The sequence below is a fragment of the Maniola hyperantus genome, chromosome 7 (genome assembly GCF_902806685.2).
Source record: "Maniola hyperantus chromosome 7, iAphHyp1.2, whole genome shotgun sequence".
Taxonomy (NCBI): Eukaryota; Metazoa; Arthropoda; class Insecta; order Lepidoptera; family Nymphalidae; genus Maniola; species Maniola hyperantus.
In genome coordinates this window covers 13,540,179-13,553,440 of record NC_048542.1, presented here as the reverse complement: position 1 = coordinate 13,553,440, position 13,262 = coordinate 13,540,179, and the positions used below count along the sequence as shown (strand labels likewise).

The window sequence follows — 13,262 nt, the reverse complement described above, 5'->3', positions numbered from 1 at the left end:
TAGTTGGTAGTTTAACATCGTCATGCAATGAAAGGTAACGTTTAGCAATGTAACGTCATCATGCAATGGAACCTAACATTCATCATATGATGCAATATACCACATTGTAACATTCGCACATGTGCCATTATTCTGAACGTGTCACACGAGCAAACCGCGCATTTACTATTAATTTACCTTTAGGTTCGCCCAAAACTAAACAAAATTTAAAAATATTTATTCCAACTTATAGTATTCTTAAATATATAAAAGGAAAAGGTGACTGACTGATCTATCAACACACAGCTCAAACTACTGGACGGATCCGGCTGAAATTTGGCATGCAGACTAGGACAGCTATTATGACATAAGCATCCACTAAGAAAGGAATTTTGAAAATTCAACCCCTAAGGGGTAAAATAGGGGTTTCAAATTTGTGTAGTCCACGCGGATTATGTCGCGAGCATAAGCTAGTTCTTAATAAATCATCTACCACTTGTTCGCGACTTTCAGGAGCTAGCAGGCAGCGTGACGGCGGGCGGGTCCGAGCCGGACCTGAACGCGGTGCCTGCGGCCACGCCGTCTATGGAGATAAGCGCCACCTCCAGCGAGGACGATAAGCCCAAGGACAAGAGCAGTGAGCGCTGACAGCATAAACTCCGAGACGGTCAAGCGGCTTGACGCCATGCACGTAGATTTGCTTGACCAAGCTGCTTGATACGAGCTTGATGCGCCATTTGGCATGGCACTTTTCTCATATCTCGAACACTGTCCGAACGTCGCGTCAAGCAAAAATATAAAATCGCAGCAATCATGCGTCAAGCGCGTAAATGCTTGTCTCAAGCATCAAGCGCGTTAATTCTTGTCTCAAGCACCAAGCGCGTAAATGCTTGTCTCTACCATCAAGCGCGTAAATACTTGTCTCAAGCATCAATCAAACTTTGTAAATGGTCAAAATGCTTGACACAAGCAAAAATCTACGTACTTGAAATCAAGCCGCTTGACCGGCTCAAAAGCTCTTAGCCGGATAGAATATAACTCTTAACACGCGAATATCAAAAAAACTAATTTAAAAGAGTAGAGATCATTCATCGTTCATTGCTGGACGTAGATCTATTGTATGGACTTGCACATGGTCTTGCGCTGCCTGAATCCAGTGGCTCTCTGCGACTCGTTTGATGTTGTCTGTCCGTGGAGTGAGGGGGCTGCCAACGCTGCGCTTTCCGGTGCGAGGTCACCTTTCTAGTACTTTCGGACCCCCTACGGCTATCTGTAATCTATTCAGAGTGTATAAACTTCCGTTTAGCTATAATAGATGGTTTTCCTGCGCTAGGTCGTTCGCGCGCTCGGGCGGCATTAGTAAAACGCGTTCGGTCAGTTGCGGTGTTTTCCCTGGGCCTGCGCAAGGCGCGCGAAGCGGCGCTGGCGGCGGACAAACACTCGCCGCACACGCCCGACCGGCCGCACACCACACCAGTACGTATTATATTATTATTTCCTTTACTATACTATCCATACTAATATTGTAAATGCGAAAGTGTGTCTGTCTGTCTGTCTGCTAGCCTTTCACAGCCTATCCGTTTAACCGATTTTGACGAAACTTGGTACAGCGATAGCTTGCATCCCGGGGAAGGACATGGCCTACTTTTTATCCCGGAAAATCAAAGAGTTCCCACGAGATTTTTAAAAACTTAAATCCACGCGGACGAAGTCGCCGGCATCCTTCTAGTACACTAGTAATAGTACATTAATTGATTCATTTTATTTTTATTTTATTTGGCACATTAAACAATTACATATTAAAAGTTAAAACTACGACTTAAATCTAACAAACTAAATTGGCAAATATGTAATACACTACACTATCCACAGATTAAGCGATACAACTAGGGCGGCACAATATGAACAAACTACTCTAATATAAACAAACGACTTAGTTAGACTATACAAAAATTTAAAACAATTAATAATGGGGCCGATTCTCCTACACACAATCTCCAACCAAATCAAAGTAACAGCAAATTAAATTATTCGCTTATGTTAGACAACTAAAAAGTGATTGTGTATCATATTGATTTTTCCATAGAGTCTCCCAGCGCCGATGCTGGGCGGCGAGCTGTCGCTGATACCGATCGAGCAGCTCATACAAGTGGAGGACGTCAAGCCTCGCTCCGTCACATAGGGTAGCACTGTAGAGTACGACATAATTATATGTAAAACCATACACGATAATATCAGTACCATACCTGCAGGTTGGAATATATATCCTGCAATTGGGTATTTTTTTCTACTTTTGAATTTGATAAATTTATTATAAACTAGGACAAAAATAATGACGTACGCTGAAAAAAATATTAAAATCCAACAAAGATTTACAAAGTTACAGGCATTTTAATTTTGAAGTGGGAGGGTCTTCTATCCCTTTCTCGCAAAACGAAAATTTGTATGAAACCGCACGCAGCTACTATGGCATTAGTAAGGTGTGACGTCAAAATGCTATATCGCTATCTCTGTCTAATCTGAAATATTTAAATGCTTATAACTTTTTGTTATTTGATCGATTTAATTAGTTTTTTCAGTTTACGTCATTATTTTTATCCTAGTTTAAAATAAAGTAATAAGAAAATTGGAGTCAAATACCCAATTAGTAAGGCCAGTACAGACCTAGTAGTGAAAGCAGAGAGAGAGAGAGAGTGGGCTTGAGCGATTGACACCGAACGCTCGCTCGTCTTCGCTGTTTTAGAAGCAACAAAAGCGTGCGAACGCGTCTTTACAAATTGGCGAAACAGATATAATTCTTGCATTTCACGAAGGCCACTGACTCATGCTTGTGTTTAAGTCGTATCGGTATACGTAAGGTACACTAAATGTGTGCGTTTGACAGCGCTTGCTCGCGACTGATTGGTCCGACATGCGCGCACACTTAAGCCGCGTTACCATTAGGCAAGTCTTGCATGCAAGTATCACGTCACACTTATATGCAAGTGACTGTTTGACAACTTGTTTGCAAGCTGTGGTTTCCACTATACAAATTGCATGCAACGTAAGCAACTTGAATGCAAGTCATTTGCATAATGGAAACGCGGCTTTACGCAATGACCATGTAAACGACGTTACCACAAGTAAAGTTCACTAGCCTTCATGAATTGCAAGAACTGTACCTAAAAATCTACTTTAGAACAACTTACACAAACACATTCCTGCTCGGTTTCACCCAAAGATTCGCTCAATAGCCTTGTTTCTATAACAGCAAAGGCGAACGAGCTTTCTATGTGCATCGGCCACCCCTAGAATTCACCTTCACTGGTCTGTCTGTAGGCCCCATAACAAGAACTTAGGCCAGATACATAAGCGTTATACCCTATGTTCACAATACGGAAAAAAATAACCAGTTTACTAGTTTTTTTATGATTCAGTATCGTTAAGTTTTCGTTGTGTGCATCCACCACATGATAACTTATAAGGTTGTTTTACGCCGGAACAAATGCGACAATGTAGCATGCTGCGAATGCAAACATTAATTTTGGGGCCATAAGCTGCATGCGGCAATCCACTCTTATTTTATGCCGACCAAACATCTAAATATAAAAAACGAAAATGTGACTGAATGACTGATCTATCAACGCACAGCTCAAACTACTGGACCGATCGGGCTGAAATTTGGCATGCAGATAGCTATTATGACGTAAGCGTCCGCTAAGAAAGGATTTTTGAAAAACCAACCTCTAAGGGGGTAAAATAGGGGTTCGAAATTTGTGTAGTCCATGCGGACGAAGTCGCGGACATAAGCTAGTCGTGCTATAGAATTGTAATATTATACGGTAGGATTTTATCTGCCGATGGCTCTCGTTACGTTTTAAATTTATTGTACCATGTGGCCCTGTGGCATGCCTCAATGTCGCACCATGTTGTTCTGGCGTAAATGAAGCTTTAAAGAGTGACCACTGACCATGTAAATCTGTTCCAAAGTAAATATCTTGCATAAACGTTTGCTTTGGTAGTTTTAAGCAAAACAACAAAAAAAACATTCGTTTATTACATTTAGTATATGTATACCAAAATGTACGTACTATAATTTACGCACTGGTTAAAAACCTGTGTTATACAATTATTTATGTTAGTTAGTAATAGGTACAATTTGAAAGCTAATTTTAATTTTAATTTCATTCACTTTAAGTTTGAGTATATTTTATAAATGTACCTTTTAGTTTGAAAAGGTAATAGTGTACAACTTTTTTTAACAATCAAAAAGCTAGTTTCTTATAGTCACTATTATATTAGCACGGGTCTCCTCTCAGAGTGAGAAGTGCGGCCATGTGTGGATTGGCAGACTTACACCGTTAAAGCAAGTGATATTTAATTAATTAAAACGCACATAACTCCGAAAAGTTGAGGTGCGTGTCCGGGATCGAACCCCCGACCTCCGATTAGAATGCGAACGTGACGTTGCTTGGAATGTTAGAAATCGCTCCGAACATTCATGTACATATTTAAATTTTATAAATTTCCTCCAGTGTAAGTAAACACTAAAATAAAATAAAAAAAATTAATTGTTACTTTTTGCTATAATTCTAACAATTAAAATTAACTATTCATCGTAATTTTTATTCGATCTCACTTTCTATCGACGCTTTTTGTGATGTGATAGTTAATTATTAGGTGCCGTCTCTTTGGTTTTGGTTTGGTTGGTTAGTGTGTATAATATAACAAGTATTACAATAAAATATACGTTTAGCAATAAAATTCATAGTAAAAAAATATTTTGAAGTTATCTTTGGTTTAATGTATCTGTTATGTAAGTTGAAGCCATTTTTAGACATCTAGACTATCATGTCAATAATTGTATAGTACGCGACAGGTCGAGATGGCAATCAGGGTATGAGGCGGGAAGCCCTGCACACCAGCACGTCACTCGCGCTCACCCGCATCGGGTTAGCGCGGGGGCTATGCGGGTGTGCGGGGCGACCCCTCCCCGATTGCTATCCCAACCTGTCCGCGTGCTATACTTTTAAGTTATAACTGTTTTATTATTTTGTTGTCGTTATAGTATTTCGATGTTCGAAAACTAAACGTTGTCGATATGTGAAAACTCGTTCTAAGGATACAAATTAAACGTGGTAATGGACACCATACTAAATAATTGTTAATTTAATAGGTACTTCAAAATCGAGTCTTGCGTAGTTTCAACTTACATGACTCGACCTACTCCTTTAGTCATATGTTAAGCTAGGAAGTTGTTTAGGTGTTTGTTATCCATCCAGCATTAATTATTCATATTTATAAGTATTTATAGTAATTAATTATAATTACACTCATCGAAAGTTGTCAACAGAATATAACGAAGCATTATGTTAAGCATACGACATAAATCCACCGTCCTTTAGTTAAAAAGCTATGAACTGAAAAAAAAATTGAATTATCGACAAAAGACGGGAATTTTCTTACGTCATGTTAATGTTTCTAAAAACAATGCTGCATATGCCTAGGTTTTTAGTTCGGTTCTATGTAGCATTTTTTTTAAATTAGTTTTGTAAATTCCCATGTTTTTTGGCCATAAATAATAAAATAAGTTTTGCAGTTAACTGCTTTTTAGATAAAGGACGGCAGAAAATGTTGGACGCAAATTAAAAGTAAAGCTGTCCACACTAACGAAAATTTGTGGTTCGACACGAAAATCTCAACATTATTCTGGAATCGACGCCGAAAGCCATTTGTGAAATTATGATAGGTTAATTGAAATATACAAGGTCATTCGGAAAGAGAAACAAGGTTTTGTTCTTTATAAATAACTTTTGTAATAGAGCTAAACCTTAAGTCGTGAAAAAAATGTACTGACCCCATTGACATAGGATAGTAGGTAGATATAGTACGCGACAGGTCAAGATGGGAGTCGGGGTATAAGGCGGGGGGACGCCCCGCACATCCGCACTATCCCGCACCAGGTTAACGCGGGGGCTATACGGGTGTGCGGGGCATCCTCACCCCGATTGCTATCTCGACCTGTCGCGTACTGTTCCATATAAAAAAGTACAACTACGCGTGACGATGCAAACATATTTTTTTCTCATTTTAAGGTTTAATCTCATAGTGAAAATTGGTCACAATGATGAGTAAAATAATCCGCATTCGGTATTACATCCTTTCCGACTGACCTTGTAGAACAAAACCGCTGTGGGATTTTGAAAATTTTTTAAGAAAGAAAAAAACATATTTTAAGGAATTTTTCGATGTTGTTGACGTTTCTTGTAATCAAATACAAATGTTGGTATAGTAATTCGTTTCTGGAAGCTTCCGAGTTCTATAAGCAATCGTCAGACAATAAGTTGGATATTATCTTCTTAGTCTTTCTTTTCATATGTCTTTTGTTTTCGTCCAACCAGATATATTGGTCGTACACTTCGTACAGAAAACGTAAAATTAAAAGGTAGGTGGTTTTACTGACATTAATGTTTTCGATGCTCGAAATCTACAAACGTTATCGACCGTAAAACCGTTATTGGCAAACTTGTACCAAGAGTGCAAACAAAAGTTGCTGTCGAATTAGAATTTTAAAATCGACGAGTGCGGTTTAGGTACAGTGCGACATGGCTCTCTTGGCACTTGAATGACATTGACAGGGGGGCGCTGTTGGAGAATGAAGGCTTAGAATATTCAAACAAGACCAAAGGAAACACTTGACCGCAACGTTAGTTCCGATTTTCGCCACGCGCCAAGGTAGCCTTGTCACACTGTAGCCATATTGTGCGATAGTGTTACTTTATGAAATTATAAATCTGTGTAGGTACCTAAGTACTTATTATTACATTTTTCTGGTTGGATTGTCTGTTTGTGAATTACCGCTAGAATGACTTTTCGTACCTACATATTCCTGTCGTTAGGCTAGTTTCATTGTAGTTGTTAAAGTTTTTACAAAGAAGTGTGGAAACATACTTAAAATACGCGATCCGCGTCACGAACATGAATCTATATAATATACTTAACCTATGGATAGAGCTCAGCTACTAGTTACTTGAAGCAAATATCTACTTAGGTGTCGCTATCCCACTTCGACTGAGCGAGAACGAGAGGTCAGATGCCATTCCAATTTGTTAGTCGAAGGATTTGTATTTGCTTCAAATAGGCATTAGACGCGGCAGAAAGTAATGTACATCGACCTTTAGAAGGAGATAAGATTTGTAGAGCATTGTCTCTGTCAATGAGACCTATTGAAATTTCGCCGAGTTTCTTGCTGGTTCTTCTCGGTAGGAACGGCATTCCGAACCAGTGGTAAATTAAAACTACCCGACGATTTGAAAGCGCTTGTAAAAAGTCTACTTGAATAAAAACATATTCTATTCTATTCTAAGACCGACAAAACGTCATATAGATATGAGTGAATGAGACAACGCTCTACCAACCCGAAATGTCATTCTAAGGGCCGATGTACATTACTTTCTGCCGCCTGTAATTACATTTCACTATATAACTGATAAATTTGTTCAATATTCAAGCGCATTTTCGTGGATGTAGATATGGAATAGGCCTACCTATCTATAAAGATAAATAACTTTGAATGTTTCATCGAATCGTATGTTGTAAGTATGTCTCCACTTTAACGATTAAATGCATCGCATTTACTTGTCTGTTATAAATATGTGACGTTAGTATTAAATGTTAATCTTTATTTAACGTTATTATACGTTTTTAACTACGCTTTAACACTAACACCTTTAGACCCAATTTCACCAAGCATTTAACCCCCGTTTAGTTAAACATTTGTAATGCTATCCCATTTTGACAGATGACAGGTACGCGATTTTTAAAAAGGAGAGATACAAAAAATGTTAGCTTAACCATGATTAATTTGCTTGGTGAAATTAGGCATTAGGCTCAGAATTTTTATGATTTTCGAAAACTGCAGACATACGATTAATTAAAGAGCCTTGTACACATTGGCACACGGCGCTCGGCAGTGCACTTGGCGAATGTGTACAGAGCCTTTTGCCGTACCTAAAGTAGAATCAATAATTCACCGGACTGAATTGACAGGTCCTAGTGTCACTTTGTAAAATAATGTTGTCATATTTATTGTAATAGTGATGTTCCAATTCGATTGTGATTCAGCTCATAGAAATATAATATCGATGATGAAACAAATAATTTCGCATATAATATCTTAAGGAAATAATAGGTAAGTTTTATTAATAGGTAGTTAAAACTCTCTATTTTAAGTACTAACTATATATATATGATTTAGATTTCCCGTATGATCATGATTGATTTATAAAACATTTTTAAATCAATTACAATGAACACAAGTTTCTAAGTAAATAACAAAATATGCGTGTTTAATTACGATGTAATAAGTGAATGATGGATAATCGATTTATTAAGCACAACACTATTTTTTTTCATCAGAAACTGTCAACGCTGTAAACGTCAGTTTAGTTCGGTGAATTTTTGATTCTACTATAGGTAGGTATGTAACGTAATTATAGAAATGTTTAACTTACGGGGGTGGCATAGTTACGTCTGACCATGTTCAAAGCAATCTGAGATTGATTTGATTTTAATTCTAGAATTTATGCCAGAATGATCGACTGTAACTTACGAGATGAAAGTAGATATATATACCCTGCCAGCTAATATAAGCGCAACCCTATATAATATACATAGTATAAATAACATAGAGAGAATTAGGGTAGTATTAACTTATAAGTATTAAAATGGATAAGTTTAAAAGTATTATTTTTGCTAAGTTGCTAATTAATCACAGTGTTTCCTCCGGAAAAGGTAGCTAGGACACTCGCTGCAGCTGTCTCAACTATTTTTATTTATACTTTACTGTACCCAGAGATAAGAGCCTAATTAATTATATTAATCTCTGCTTATACCTACATAATAACATCTTTGAATATGGTTTCAGAAATCGGATTTCAAGCGCGGCGCCTCCTATTCTATTATTATTTACTCAAATAACTGTGTCTCGCCCAGTCAATTTTTTTATATATTTTATACCTTTACCTATTCCGTTTACGCGGAAACAAACTTTAAACACGCGATGGTCATGACGATAAAGAGATCTTTTTTATGTAAGCAAAGTCAATAATGTTTTGGCCAAATGTTCCGCGCTGCGGCCTGTGCTTCGCCAGAATCCAGGATAAGTATTATGCGCCGGCCCTGATCAACACCAGTCTTCGGCCCAGGTGAGAGCGGGTGGCGGGGGCGGCCAGCGGGCACGATGCCATGCTCTCCGACCCTCTCGATTAGGACGCGTCCGCGCATCTTCCTTCTTTAAAATATTTTCTTGTAAATATTAAGTGTTCTACACGCTGGCCGCCCCGCAGGACGAACCCGCTCCCACCTGGCCCCTGGGCCGCAGACTCATTGTCGTTTCATTGAGTTACATCGTGTTTAAAGTTAAATGTTTCCTCCCTTACTTGATCGTAAAGTAACGGTGATGAAAATGCTTTATTCTATATAGCATTGCGATGGTAGCAGATTGAATATTTGTTATTACTTGTGTAATTATTTTTTATACGGAATATTGATAAATGTTGCATTTTAAGTAGAATATAAATTTTATGTTTGCAAAATGGTAAATGTTGTTTTATTTATGTCCACCAACGACCATCCATCCCCGTTTTATAAATACCTACAAGTAAGGTAACTGATACAAATAAGGCCTACCTTATTTAAATAGTTGATTACAAAATAAATATAGGTGTGTATCAAAAAAACTTAAATAAATTAGTATTAGATGTTTATTAATATCAAATTAATGGAGTAAAACATTAGCAATATCTAATAAAATGAAGACAAAATCAACAATACAAAAACCAAGGCCTGTAAACTTTAAACTCATAAAATCTTGTTAAAAATCTATTTATTAAAAAAAATACTATTTTTATCTTTTGATAACTAAGCTTTTTATTACAGTAATTAAACATTTATAAACACAGATGGCTTGTCAGACTTAAGCTCTCATATTAAAAATAATATGAATAAACTATTTAAAAAAATATTGTCACTCGTAATTAAATAAATAAAGGGGAGCACACATTCTGTAAAAAAAACGATTTTTTTACCAAAAAAAATAAAAAAAATATAGGCCTTATTAAATTGCACTGCTGTATACAAGGCACTAAACTGCCGCTGCAGGCTGCTAAGCTTTCTTCCGACCAAGTAGCACGTTTAGGAGCCTTTTTAGATTTAGTTATTCGTAGTACTTTGAGAGCTAGACATCAAAATGCGTATTAAAATGCGGGATTTATATTAAGGCCTAGGGTTATAATTAAGGCCTAGGGCCTTATTCGGTACCGTACCAGATAAAATATAAAGTTCCATAATTCGTTCCATTATTCAAAATGATGAAAATGAAAGCAATAATTATCTTATATAATGGCTAAGGTATTATAACTACTTATTAGTTTATATAAAATGTCAATATAAAACCTAATAACTTGCCTTGTTATTACGAAAATTTTATAGTGCGCCGCGGAAAACCCGACTTCCACAACTTCCGAAGGTGTCGCAACAAGCTCAGGGAATAGGCGCAGGGCGCCTGAGCAGTTCGTACCTAATCATAGGGCCGTAGTATGTATGTGCGTGAAGAATCTTTTATGTTACATTTATTTAACCGGGTTTTCGGGAGAGTAGGCCTTTTTCGAGCATAGGCCTTATTTGTATCAAGTACCTTATGTTTATGAAAATATGTGTTTCAATCACGTCCACAGAGTGAATAGGTATGTATAAGTCCCGCAAATTGCTATTGCGCTGGAACCATGTCTCATTAACGTCGAAATGATGTCATTTTGAAGTCAGCCGAAATAAAACTATACCATCAGCTCGGAACTTCAGTCGAAGTCATTAAAATGGCGGCCACGCGCATTAGCAATTTGCGCGACGTCTTCCTACCTAGAGTGACAAGCGAGGTAGGTAATTTTTATACCGGAAAATTAAAATCTAGGTAGACGAAGTCGCGGGAATCAGCTAGTCCTTTGATAAAAATGTGTCCTGCCTTTTTGAATGCCGAGGCACTGCTTAGATGAATGATTTCATTGATGTATACTATCTCTATGGGCCACTGCTTCACATCCGCCGCCGCGCTGTGCGCCAAATCTGACGTATTTTGATGTTTTGGCAGTTATTGGAAATTTGAAATATACCTAACTACGTATATATAATATCAAATTCATAAAGTTCATTCGGCGGATGTGTGAAACAAGTAGCAAGCACTCTTCAAGTGTTGTGCTCTAGCAAACAACAACACAAGCAAGCCAAACCTAAACATTATGGTGCCAGAGTCCAGAGCTATCTTCTGCAAGTTTTATCGCTAGTGTACACTTAGCTTAAGGCTTAACTGATTTTGATGGAAACTTAAATAGGTTCAATAAAAGACCGCGGATCTGCAGAGTTGTAGGCGATTGTCGATCTATTTTACCGAGCATTGATTCGTTTTAAACACTGCATGTACTGTCACTCAACGGTCTTTTAACGTAAATCGAATAAGTAGTACAGCTCACAGAGGAACGGTACCTGCCGCTAATAACCGGCCAAGTGCGAGTCAGGCTCGCGCAACGAGCGTTCCGTACTACAGTCGTATCTTTTCGACATTAAGCAGGATAATTCAAAAACTGTGATGCATAAAAATAAATAAAAATCTGTTTTAGAACGCACAGGTGAAGCTCTTTCATATGATACCCCACTTGATATAGTTATTTTACTTTGAAAATTGAAAATAGGTACTAATATTAGTTCATGACCACAATTTAAGTAATTTTTTTGGTGTGATCTAAGCTTAAATTCACGGTTTTCAGATTTTTTCCCTAATGTCTGCTATAAGACCTACCTACCTGCCAAATTTTATGATTCTAGGTTCTACCCTATAGATTTCTTGACAGATCGACAGACAGACAACAAAGTGATCCTATAAGGGTTCCGTTTTTCCTTTTGAGGTACGGAACCCTAAAAACAACTGACCTTAACTTGTGCAGTGGGTGACTTATCGATATAATATTTGGAGTAAAAACATAGATGGTACATAAGAAAGGCTCGCAACGGTGGGTCGCATTATCTTATAGGTAAATAAACAACTGTAACTAATCATGTATAAAAAATAATTAGGTATATATTTTACATTAGGTAGGTAGGTAGTTACATATAAAAACTTAGGTATCTAGTATATAATTATTATACCTACTTTGTGTGTATACATAATTAGTATAGTGTATATTCGTATTTAGTAGTATTTTTCGGTATTAGTACCTAATGTAAATATAATTAGTAGGTAAAGCATAGTTTTTAAGATTTAATAGCTAACAATTGGCGTCATTTAAAAAGAACTTTCTGATACCTAAGTAGTACTTAATAAAATTATAAATAGTCAGTATTAAAAAACAATAACGTCATCTCGCGTTTGAAAGTATGTACCTAGTATCTATAACAGCTGTAACGTAGGTATCGCTACTAGATACCGTTAACAGTCGCTTAGATTGAGTAGACATAATATTATGTCGGCACTGTAGAGACAGCCTAGCGGGTTTACACTCCATAATCGGGTCAAAAGCGGTGGCGTTACCCAGATGAGGAGATCCTGACAGTTCCTTCAAATTTTTTAAATAACTTTGATCCTTTGCGCTGTGGGTGATTTATTTATTTGGTGGTACGAGGAAAGGCCCGGGCGAGGAGTCCGCCTTATTAATTCGCCAGTCAACCTTTCGCTTCTCGCGCTGCACTGTAAGAAAATACAGTACCCGCAGACACATCCCCTCCACTGTAAAGCGCTTATTACAACTTCCTAAATAAGGATGTCCTAAATAGGATCCAGGAAAGGAAGGCAAACTTGTTTCTGATCACACTTTCCTAATTTAGTTACTGAATCAGTTTACAGATAAAGTTCGACAGCGTCGGACATCGACGGTGTCGAGTGCGACAATGGCACTAAGAACTTTACCTTGGCGTAGCTCTCGCTGTTGACTCAATTTGAATTAAAATAAAAAAACCGTCAAGTGTAAATATGTAAAAATAAGGTAGGTAAAATAGGAAGATTCCTAAACCCTTTCCTAACTAGGATTCTGAATGATTTAGGATGTTAGCAACCTTACTTATTCCTAATTAGGTTACTTTTTAAGATCCTAACTTGCTAAATTCGATTACACTTGACTGAATAAGTAACTTAACCATTTAGGGCAGTGTAATAAGCGCTTAGCCCAGGCCCCCGATTGTGTAAGAATAACCATTTCATCGCTATGGCAATCGTCAAGAAATTCTGCCCTTTGATTGGTTGATTCGCTGTTTTCATT

The 13,262-nt window shown here is 37.4% G+C and overlaps 1 protein-coding gene across 4 annotated transcripts in view; it reads left to right on the top strand.

Moving 5' to 3' along the window:
• The window catches only part of LOC117984072 (anoctamin-8-like), a 31,295-nt gene extending 28,872 nt beyond the window's left edge, over positions 1 to 2,423 (top strand). For all 4 annotated transcript variants that reach the window (XM_069499958.1, XM_034970721.2, XM_069499957.1 and 1 more), the window contains 3 exons: positions 493 to 616; positions 1,313 to 1,455; positions 2,066 to 2,423. In XM_069499958.1, coding sequence (XP_069356059.1) covers positions 493 to 616; positions 1,313 to 1,455; positions 2,066 to 2,161 — 363 coding nt within the window. In that variant the 3' untranslated portion in view covers positions 2,162 to 2,423. The remainder of the gene's footprint in view (positions 1 to 492; positions 617 to 1,312; positions 1,456 to 2,065) is intronic.
• Positions 2,424 to 13,262: the final 10,839 nt, after the last annotated feature.